The sequence below is a fragment of the Protopterus annectens genome, chromosome 6.part0 (genome assembly GCF_019279795.1).
Source record: "Protopterus annectens isolate FY-2018-M chromosome 6.part0, PAN1.0, whole genome shotgun sequence".
Taxonomy (NCBI): domain Eukaryota; kingdom Metazoa; phylum Chordata; order Ceratodontiformes; family Protopteridae; genus Protopterus; species Protopterus annectens.
The window spans coordinates 1,490,078,505-1,490,090,480 of record NC_056737.1 but is presented as its reverse complement, the minus strand read 5'-3'; the positions used below and the strand labels follow the sequence as shown (position 1 = coordinate 1,490,090,480).

At 38.1% G+C, this 11,976-nt stretch overlaps 1 protein-coding gene across 1 annotated transcript; it reads left to right on the top strand.

The window, feature by feature from the left end:
- The first annotated feature begins 4,200 nt into the window (after positions 1-4,200).
- LOC122803994 (TRPM8 channel-associated factor homolog) lies at positions 4,201-5,853 on the top strand. Its single transcript, XM_044073674.1, is given in 1 exon segment — positions 4,201-5,853. A coding segment is annotated over 1 exon segment (1,653 nt).
- The last annotated feature ends 6,123 nt before the right edge of the window (positions 5,854-11,976 follow it).

Below are 11,976 nucleotides of genomic sequence, written 5' to 3'. Positions count from 1 at the left end.
CAATAGAAACCTACAAACACTGGACCCATTCCAATTTGGATTAGTTAAAACAAGATCATACCTTCTTAACCTGGTAGACTTCTTTGAGATCATCACTAAGGCAATGGACATAGGTAAAACACTGCATACTGCATATCTTAACCTAGCCAAGGCACTTGATACAATACTCCACTCAGGCATTGTTGACAAGCTCTCTGAACTAGGCATGAATTCCTATATACCTTGCTGGACTGCAGGCTGGTTCAAAGGCAGGAAACAAGAAGTCAAACTTGGTGAGACCACCTTCACCAAGAGACCAGTCACCAGCATGTTACCACAGGGCTCAGTGGTGGGCCAGCTCATGTATGGCATCTACTTATTGTAATTCAAGGCTAATGTTCAAGGCCTCTGGCTCATGAAGTTCACAGATGACTTAAACTGGGAACTATTACAGATTCCTCCCAAGACATCAGCATTTTGCAAGAGGGTTTAACACAGACAAATGAATGTTGAGAAAGCCATGGCTTAAAACTCAATGCCAAAAAATACATTATGATGTCCCTTGGAAAACTGTCAACTCAAGTTAATTACTCAATCAATAAAACTCCCCTAAGAGCTGACCTAGTAGAAAGGGAACACATGTAGATAGCAGTCTGGCCTTTGATTAACATGTAGCTAAGACAGTGAAAATGTCATTCTGTTTCACCCAACTCACAGGTAAAGGTATGGCATCCAGGTCCAAGGAAGTCACTCTACTTGGCCCTTATCAGACCTGTCATTGAATACAGTGCCCCCTTTGGCTTGTATCTAAACAGACACTTTGACCACTGACAAAGGTTTCACACCAGGAGAATTCAGGGCATGAATACTGTCCTACTCTGAACTCCTACAGCTCTCCCTCTGTATTCAGTCTCTTAAAGGCTGGTGAGAGGGGATTTTTGCTTGGCTTACAAGCTTACTCAGACCCAGCCCTGGTGGATCTGTTGCACATGCACAAAAAATCAACAGTAGAAAAGCTATATCTGGGGTTCTTAACTTCGCTTGTGACATAAACAGAATGTGCTGGATAGATAGATATGTGTCCCAAAGGATCCCCTAACTATGGAATAGGCTCCCCATCCATGTAAAATAGAGTTCCTCCCGACCCAATTCAAATGAAACCTTAACAAATGGATGGGAAAACATAAATTTACCCCTGGTCTGGGGCCCAAGTCCTTATGGAAAGAGGCCGTCAATAAGAACAGTATTATCCTAACACCCCTTAACAGATCCTTAGTTACCTCCCTACTAACATGCCTCCTCCATATAGATGCCCAAAAAACTCAGAACCCAAATCTTTTGCACAGCTAGGATTGTAAGGGCCATAGCAGGCATTAGCCTAGTAACAATCTACAAACCTATGATGCTTTGGTAGTGATTCTTTTACAGACTCAGCATAAGACATTTTGGTGTGATTAGGGAAAGATTGTGATGGAGATGTATGAAGGTCACAGGCAAGTTACAGGTGTGAAGGAAGCCACCATATTAATTAGATATGTGCACCCCTCACTGATGGAAATTTTAGTGTTTTGCACAAGTTCATTATTTGTGGACGAGTCAGTTTGTACACTGTCTAAAGTGACCAAATACTAAACATCGAGCTACAAAGGTAAAGCTAGCAGGCTGACCTTCCATCCAGTCCAATGCTTAGGTGTAAGAAGATTAAAGTAAATGCAGCAGAGGGTGTGTGCAATTATGGTATAATACATAAAATACATATGAGGCTCACAGTCCTTGACAATTTTCTACAAGATGATGCAAGATTTTAAAAGCAATATGAGAAAACGCAGTTAATAATTTTAGGTATTGAACCATGCACTAAGCGGTGTAAGATGATATGAAATAGGGGGTATCTCAAGCTTTAGCAGTCAAAGCAGAGGAACCTCCCAGTTTGATGTTCTAGTGTTCACTTGTATAAACGGATGACATGAAAGTGGATGGAGCTTCCAAAGACAAATTTATCGAAAGGGCAGGCAAATCAAGAGACGCAGAATGTAAAAGAGCAACATCGATTGGCTTGTTGAATGCACAGAATACAACGGGAAGGTGAATATATTTAAATAGTTTAAGGGAGTAACTTCAAAAAATGATTCTTATGTGCTTAGAACTGCCAATGAAAGAGGAAAGGGAGGGAATTTTGTGGTTAAATTAACATAAAGGGCAGAAAATAAGGAATATACTGGGTTTAAGAAGATAAGAAGAGTGTAAAAATGGAAAACATTCTTTAGACACTTAGCTTTGTTGTTGAATGGCCTGGAACTACCACCTAAGGAATCTCAGCTCCTGAGGACTAATCTAGCTCTTGATCTTTTCACAAGAAAGAAGCCAGGGTACAGCAAAATACAGTGCGACTATTTACTGGAATTACTTATTAGAGGCTTAAGGAGCTTTGCTAAAACAGATACTGACTGTTAAAATGAAAGAAAATTCTTCAGACACTCAGCTTTGTTGTTGAATGGCTGGGAACTCTTATAAAACCAGCTACAATTTAAAAGCAAACAACAAGGACAGGATGGGAGGCTGGGAAAATTCTTCAAAAACCTAGTTCTGTTGTTAAGTGACCTGGAACTACCTTAAAGCTATCATAGTTCCAGACTTAGGATAGAAACTTTATTTATATTGAGGGAGTGGCTGCATGCCATGCGTTCCATGTCTAGAAGTAGGTTGTGAGGGTAGTGCTACTGATTTTTAGATTGTTCTCCTTTTCTTTAGCTATGGAAGGGTTTGAGCCCAGGAAGCCCTCATGCCTATGTAGGCTGTCTTAAAGTTAATTTTATACTCCTTGATATTATTCAGTTCACAAATGATTTAATTATTTATTTGATTCAACTGCTACCTTAGATTAATTTTGCCACTTCCAAAGTGCATCAGAGCAGGGTGGAGGATCTAAGTAACACACCATTGCTTTATGGCATATTTGCAGAACATGTAATACTGTGTAATAAGCCTTGAAGTCTTTTTTTTTGTTAGTGATGTTTCTAATTTTTGTTTTGCCATATCAATAACATGATGCTATTAATCCTCACAAGGAATATTTATGGTTTGCAGGATATCAGAAGAGCATTAAGAAAGGTCTGCATTTATATGCCTTTCCTAAGCAATATGTTTTATTCTAGAGACCCATACCATATTAGCGACAGCTAACAGACACAAGTTAAAGGGCTTTTTGTTGGTCCCCTGGCAGTAACCATAACAGTGGAATCATATTTACTGCTCATTATTGTAGTGGGCTCATGATGGGTGACATGTTGACACAGAGTGTAGATTGATGTTAGTGTTTCTCAGGCTTAAAGGGACTATTTTGCCTTAGCTCATAATATTTTCTGCTATTTTATGAATATAATATTTTGTATGGTTATTCTCCTGAATGACATGCATCTGAAATCCTACTCTTTCGTTACTCCCTCCCATTTTATCATTTTTATCATCATCCCTTTCCACTTTGATTTATAACCTTCTGCTGGTGTTATGTATATGGGCCTTAACTGCGTAGGCCTAAAGCATCCCTTCAAGTCAGGTAATCACCTGGCTCTCTGGAGAGAATCAACACTTCTCACTTAATTCTTCCCCTCACAAATAAAATAAGCATGAGTTTAGAAAGATTGCTGTTTAGCAACTGGTTTGATAACCCACTCCCGAGCACAAAAACATTTAGTACACAAACTTAGGGAACAAAAATTAGAAAGGGTTATTGCTAAACTTGGAGATCCTATAACAAGAGAATGAAACAAGATAATACAGAGCTTTTAGAGAAATTTCAAACATTATATAAAAAATATGTACAGCAGATAAATTTAGCAACCTAGAAAAGGCACAAATAGAATGGATTAAACATATTCAAACACTGGTCTGCTGAATGGCATCACTGAACTAAACTTGAAAACTGGAGATATTCCAGCACCTGCTCTGGTGCATGGTTCACTGGCCATTTCAGTTGGACTGGACGATTCCCATCAGACATACTGTGCAGCAGCATTATATGGGAAGGGATGTGTTGTTGTGGTAACACATGAAAGCCACCAGTTTGAACCTCACCTGAAGAACTTTATACTGAATGTGGTTCATTGGTTAGGTGATGGAAAGTAGCAGTTGAATATTGGTGTTGCAACTGATGCAGTACAAGTTCACAGACTTCTTACAGCAGAAGGTATTAGATGCACACTGTCAGACCTTTGACCTGACATGAATGTATATTGTTGTATATCTTACAGTGACAGAGAGGCTGATAAAGTCCATGAGTTGGTAGTAGAGGGAGGAGGCTTATTCATTGGTGGCCAGGATTGGTGGTGGGCTTCCGAAAATCCAGGATGTGAAGCAGCTGCTGAATATCCAGGCAATAAAATAATTAACATATTTGAAATCACTATCCTCGGACATACAATGAAGGATATTACATATAAAACTTTATGTGCTGAAGATGCCTGTCATCATTACCATTTCAGAAAGGGTTTGTCTCAGTTTCAGCAGCACCTGCTGTCAAAAGAAGGAGCACCGTCAGAAGCCTGGCTTAAGCAACTTAGGAGAGACTGTAAGGAATTATCGAACATTCCAGCTGATGGAGTTGCTTCAGTGTTATTCACCAGAGAGGTTTTAGCAAAACTAGTGAGCAGACGTGAAAATATTACTAAAATCTATCAAACTAAAGGGAATGTAAAAGATGAAATTCTGCTGTGTATAGCTGCAAATCTGTACAGTACAGGATATGGCTATGAACTATCAATGTTTGGGAGTAAAGAAACACATCCAGCAACCTTTCTTTTGATCATTAACGTCAATGGCAGAAATAAAGTTTGCCCTGCATGGAGAAGCACAGGCCTATACCTTTTTGAGAGAGACACTGCAATTATCAGATTTCCTGAATGTGCAGTTGCAGCTGGTCTACAGGTACAGATTGGGTGCCATTCTGATGATCTCACTGGTTGTAAAGAGTGGAAACGCCCACCTATCGTGATACAGAAATTCAAGGTGGACAGAGAGAGGATGTCAGTCTGCAGCTTTTGGGGTGGTCTAATTTACATCATAGTACTAAAAGGGTGTGACCTAGGCAATGCATCTGTAACCGTAGAAGGAGCATGGCAGGCACCATTCTTCAGGCATCGACAAACCAATAAATCTGGGTGTCTGAACACTATTCTTCATTACTCTGGGAGATGGGCAGAACTTGTTACTGAAAATCTTATCCTGACAGTACCTTCTGACCACATTCGTTCACTTGACAATCCTGACTCTGTTCTGTTGATGTGGGATAATATCACGAAAGGTATCACTGAGCTAGCTGCCACACCTGAGACATTTGAAAGACAAGAAAGGATTGTAGCTGACATCCAGATATCTTGTGGTTGGATGCATGCCGGCTACCCAATTATTATTCACTTGGATTCAGTGAAAGAAATAACTGATGTGGCACATATGAAAGCTCATGGACTGCAGGGCCCCATACATGAGTTAGGTCACAACCAGCAGAAGTTTGGATGGGAAATACCTCCTCATACCACTGAGGCAACCTGCAGTCTTTGGTCAGTATATATACATGAAAAGGTACTCAGGATCCCACAACACAATGCACATCAAGAGGTGCAACCAAACAAAAGGAAGGCCGGGATTACAGCATACAAGAAGAATGGTGCAACTTTAAAAAACGGGCATGTCTGCACCTGTTTGGAAATCTACCTACAGCTGCAAGAAGGCTTTGCGTGGGAACCCTTCATCCATTTGTTCTCAGAATACCAGAGGCTATCAAATATACCAAAATATAATAAATGCAAGATGAATCTGTGAGCAGAAAGGTTTTTTCACTGTGTGAAGAAAAATATGGCTCCTTTCTTTAAGGCATGAAGTTGGTCTATTACAGAGGATATCACTAGGAAACTGAGTTCTCTGCCTGAATGGAAAGATAATCATATGATGTAATGAAACAACTGTGAAGATGAAAAGTGGTATCCAACAGAAATGATATTCTTTTACCATTATTTATGAAGTCTCAGTAATGTTTTATTTACTAATGATATGTTGCAACATGTATTTTAAAGTGTATAATGGTTAGTTAAAACTTAAATAATTGGTAATGTTAACTGCAATCTGAAAGCATTGTTATAGCTTTTGATCTACATTTTAGAAATGTTTCTCATATAGCAAAAGGGGGTAACCTAAGCGTCTCTTTGAGGGAAAGATAAACATGGAAGCATGCATTAAGCTATACGCTAATGAAGCCATAGTATCACAAAGAACCTCATGGATAAAAAGATTCTTGCTGTCTAGTTCGTGAGGAAAATATCAGTATGTACAAACCTACCAGTACTACAAAAACAGAAAAAGGGCATAGCAAAATTTATTTAAAATGGGTGGCGAAAGCCAAACACACTCTGGCTAGGCTTATAAATGCCCTAGGGCAGATAGCCCAGTATGAACCTATGAACCTATGAACCTATGAACAGTGTGGGCAAAAAAAAAAAAAAAAAGAAAAAGAATAAAGGGTGGGAGGTTGGCATAATGGTTAAGGTGTTTACCTTACAAATAAAAGGTAAAGGGTTTGATTCTCACATGGGGTAACTGGCTAGGCTTAAAATGGTCCACAAGAACAGTTAGCCTAGTACTAACCTATGAAATATATATATATATATATATATATATATATATAAGACTTAATTATGCCAAGGTTAGAGAGAGATGAACCTCAGCACTTAATAGCTAAGACGGGAAGAGATGAGATAAAAATGTATAATCATTCAACTGGGAAGGGTCAAGGAACAGATGTTATTTCTGTGAAAGTTTGTAAACTGGGAGAGAAGAAAGTGATCAAGCACTTTAAAGTTTCATTTAACAATAATTTAAAAAGGGGGATATTCTAGCATCTTGAAAGAAAGTAATGATGGCTGTAAAAGCTGAAGAGGATAAAGACCACCCAGACCCAGCTTCATCTGGATCCATTTCAATTTTAAACCTATACTAGCTAACAGAATGGCTGAAATAGATAGATATGGGGCAGTATGGTTTTGTGGAAGGTAAGCAAGCATATGACAGCATTAGTAAAGCAATAATAATTCAGAGGGAAGCATAGTGTAAGGAAAACACTACTAGTGTTGGTGGTGCTTGATACAGAAGAGACATTCGATACAGCCAGCTGGGATTTTAGAGTAGGACATTTGTGCTCCTTGCTAGAATAATATGGTTAATTATGAGGATATCTGAATGGTCAGAGTCAAGAATTAAGGTGGGAAGTTTCCTCTCTGACAAACTATGTTTGACAGATGTACCAGGTTGAGATGTTCTCTTTCCCTTTTATTATTTGCTTTATATTTAGAGCCATTGAGCAAGAAAATATGGAACTCACTAATTCAAAGATATTACTGATATGATAATTGATAAAAGTTAACTTTGTTTGCAGGAAAAAATTATTTTATACTTCAGAAAGACATTTCAGAGACAGTTTTATTTTTTTTTCAGGATATAAAATAAATGAAGATAAAACAAAGCTATAGCAGTAAACTATTTACCTACACATTAATTGACATAGTAATACCCATATCTATTGTATTATGGCAAAGGATATGAGGAAATGAACTTAACAAATGATAATACAAAAGCCGAGAAGCTGGAAACTCATGATTATGTGGATGGATGATTGCAATGGAAATAAATCCATATATAGGTTCTACTCCAACTTTGTAAAAAGCCATATACTGAAAGCTATAGTACTGAATGAACAAAACTGAAATGTTAAAATGCTGAAATGTTGAAATTTTGAAATCAAAATACATACTCCCTTGCATGTGTAGATAGCTAGACTTGCCACCCTCAAAGGTCCCTTACTCATATTTGTTTCTGAGTTTCACTAACCGGTGAGATCTATTGTTTGTTGAGTTGATGTATTCTGGTGCAGTGTCCATATGCAATACATCTGTTCTATTACTAGGTATTTTTAGTTCACCATGATACAGTTTCAGCATTTTGACATTTTAGGATTTTGCATTCAGTATTATGAGTTTTAGTATAGAACTATTCAATAATTTTTTGTATGATTTGTGACTGTGTATATGACTTGTACAACTAGAATGAAATTTCATGCAGACTTTTCATCACCTTTTAAGATATATAGGGGAAAGAGAAAAGGCTATTATCACATATTCTGTTCGTGCAGTACTTTGAATTATTAGCTATCATAATTGTATGTCTGGGAAGCTATCATAATTGTATGCTTGAGAAGTAGATGCCAAACAGAAGATCCCTGTGAAACTCCACTCATGACTGGTTGGCAGTCTGACTTGGAGTCTGCTACTTTCACACTGTGGGTTCTATCTGTGAACCAGTTTGAAACCCACCTAATGATATAGTGGTTGATGACTAGTTTGGTGAGTTTATCAATAATTCCTGAGTGAGGAATGGTATCAAAGGCCTTGGCCAGATCGAGGTAGGCTGTATGAACTGCCTTACCTTCATGCACAGCTCTGGTGATTGACTCAAAGAAGTCAACCAGGTTGAGCAGGCATGATCGACCTTTCATAAAAGCAAACTGCGTGGGGGATCTAGAGTTTGGAGATTCTCTGTATCCTTGTTAATTAGGTCCACGATGATGTGCTCCATAGCCTTCCATATCAGACTAATCAGGGTAATGGGGCGATAATTCCCAGAGTCTGTAGTCGTTCCCCCTTTATGGAGAGGAATGACTGTAGCAATGCGCCATTCTGTAGGGACAAAGCCTGAGTTGAGACTGTGAGTGAACACAGCACACAAATGTGGTGCCAGTTCACTCTGTAGTTCATGTAGAGCACAGCCAGGGATATAGTCAGGTCCCATGGAAGCTGTATTCTTGGCCTTGGACAATACAGCTTTAACCTGTGCTGCAGTAATGCTGGGTGCCTGGCATTCTTCTGGTATTGAGATTGGTCCTTTGGGGGGGGGGGGTAAAGTTGGCACTGAATCTGTCGGCCAGTTTGTTGGCAATATCTGTTGACTCAGTATAAGAGGTACCATTGTGCAGTAACTCAGAGCAAACCTGGGTATTGCCGTGAAGATTATTGATATAACTATAGAAGGCTTTGTTGCTGTTTTTAGTGTCTGCTGCAGTTGTGCTCATAGCTGGCTTTAGAGGTTTTGATGAGGGATCTCAACTTTTTGTTGAGGCTAATAAGGGAATTTTTGCAGTCTTGGGACTTCACTTTTTTCTGCAACAGTTTCTTCCTTCTGTTGTAGAGTTTATTAATGGCAGGGGACCACCAGATATATAAATGTATAAGTATGTGGTTACTTATTGAATACTGGTATCCTGAAAGTTAAGAAACTGAATGCAAACTCATGAAATACCCCAAAACTCTATTGAAGTGCCATCACTACATGGAGCTTTTTCTCTTGCGTCCCCTATCTCTATTAAATCGTCATGCATTACTCGGGTCATTATTGCTACCACATCTTCCCTAGCAACCTTTGATAAAAATAACTTGCTATAAATGTCCTTGAATTTCTTCCTCATATTTGACATAGACATTCTGTACGTGCGTATAATTGCTGATAACAGTCATGCGATATATTTGCTATTACCACTGACTCTCTACTAAAATTAGATACCACAGTTCTTTCTGAATCTTTGCTGCCTCACTCTAATTGCCATTTTTTCTGATTGTTAACAAGAAAAGTATTGATCCTTCAAGAATTTCATCGTTTATGAATGTTTTGACCTGATAAACCCTCAGTCGTTCGCTTCCCCCTTTCTAAGCATCCTTGTGATGTCAAATCATCTTCATAAATATTATTTTGCAACTTTGCCAGATGTTCCTTTTTGCTTCTAAAATCTTGCATTTTTCCTGAATTTGTTTGGATTCCTTTATCTCTAATTTCCTTTATTTCTTAAAAGTATCACATTCTGTTGACTCTGGTCCATTTCAGTAATCTGTCTCTGTGGCACATATTTACACAAGTCAACAAATGACTTCTAAGGTAATATGCCTCTCTGAGCAAGAAGGCACAATGTGTACAGCAAACATTCTAATGGCACATGGTCAGGGATTACAATAAGATGAATCTTCACAGCATTAACTAAATATACATGCTATATAATTATATATACAAGTTGCCCCAGTGCACTTCTTCAGTCCTTTGTACCAATCATGTGCATCCACTAATGTGTCCTCCAATACAACAATTCAAGGTTTGGAGACAAACAATATTACTTCTCTTCATCTTACTCTGTGAAAGGAAGAAAGCTACTCCAGATGCTTGTTACCCTTTCACCAAAGAATCAGGTTGCTATTCAACCAAATGAACCTCTTGCAGAGATACAATATGGATGGATTATTCAACTCATATACATTCCATGCGACAAATCTTATTCTGCCATGCAAGAAAATTCCCCGTGAACCAATGTCTTGTCACAATCACCTTGTACAACTACTAAACAAATTGTCCCATTTATAATCTGTCGCTCTACCACAGAGGTCAGTTTAAACTTACATATATTCTTTTTTTAGCATTAAAATCCATACATCAGTGACTATTTACATAATGAAGCTTAAACTAACCATTAATACAAGACATTATGACTAACTGTTTAACAAAAATGCATCTGAACCATGCAATTTGACACAGAAATACTTGCCTGCAACATTCTTCAGTGATAATCAGCAAAATATACTGTATGTCCCTTGTTGTGAATTACCCCATTACTTCCCATTGTTGTTGAAAGTATAACTGAAGTAGAAATCTTCGAGATGTAATAATATATATAGTCTTCCTATTTATATCAAGTTGACTTAGCTCATTCATACCTATACCCCTATACTGCCTTTTGTGTATACTTCCTTTTAACTCCCAGAGCTCTTTACGGCATATTGCCATTTTGGGGGCTGGGTTCCTTAAATTAACTAGTAGTAGGCAGCGTATGAGAGTGCAAGGTGTAAGAAACAAAATGACATTGATATTGTAAATCTAGGATATACTGCAGTGGAAATATTAAACACTGGCATTTGTTGTTCACAATTTCATATTTACAATCTTATTTTTATAACTGTGAGAGATATATGTTATTAAGAGGCATTGTATAAAATGTCATGTTGTGAGAAAATATGTTATCACTATCCATTTATAATGTATCGAGCTGGACATATTAGTAGCTATTTGCTAGTAATTATGAAAATGCACAATATTTCTATATGTACATTAACATTTCCAAAATCATTTTACTTATGTTATAGCATAACAGTGGGTGACATTCAGCTGTTGAATCACACCGTAACCTAATTGCTTTGGATAAATGAATCTGCCATCCTCCCTTTATCCATCTAATCTCACCGTTAAGCCCTACCTCAATTATCTTCAATCAGTATTAAGCTGGAATGTTTTAAATAAGCAATATGGATTGCTATGAAATGTGTGGTAATATTATCATCTGTTGGATTTAATTAAAAAAGTCATGGTATGGCCATGAATCATGTTCCCTTAGATAAATTGGACACTGGTTGCATGGTCAGTGAAGCAAATTGACCTACTTGTGGAAAAACATATCCTCAGTGTGCATTATGTGGCCCAACAATGAGAAATCTCTCATAAGAAGATGCTTTCTTATCCAAAGAGAGATTTTGAATGCATTCCAACAACTTCTAAAACACTTCGGAGTTGTGGAAAGAGTATGTTGTCTAGCCTGTCTTGTAAATCAGAAGACAATTTCAGCTTCTGAGTGTTAAGGTTGCCACTTGATTCTTTGTAGCTGACACTATCTTTATTAGAAGGGAAATACTCCTTAACCTCTCTGCAGCATGTGGAAGTGATATCAGATGCCTTCCACCTAAATTTCTATGGTGGGAATTTGCTTATGTTGACTATTCAGGGATCATGGAGTTAATTTCAGTTATATTTTCTACAGCTTGGGTGGCCACGGTGGTGCAGCAGTTAGCATTGTCACCTCACAGCAATAGGTTCTCCGGTTCGATCCTTGGCTGGGGTGCCTTCTGTGCAGAGTCTGCATGTCCT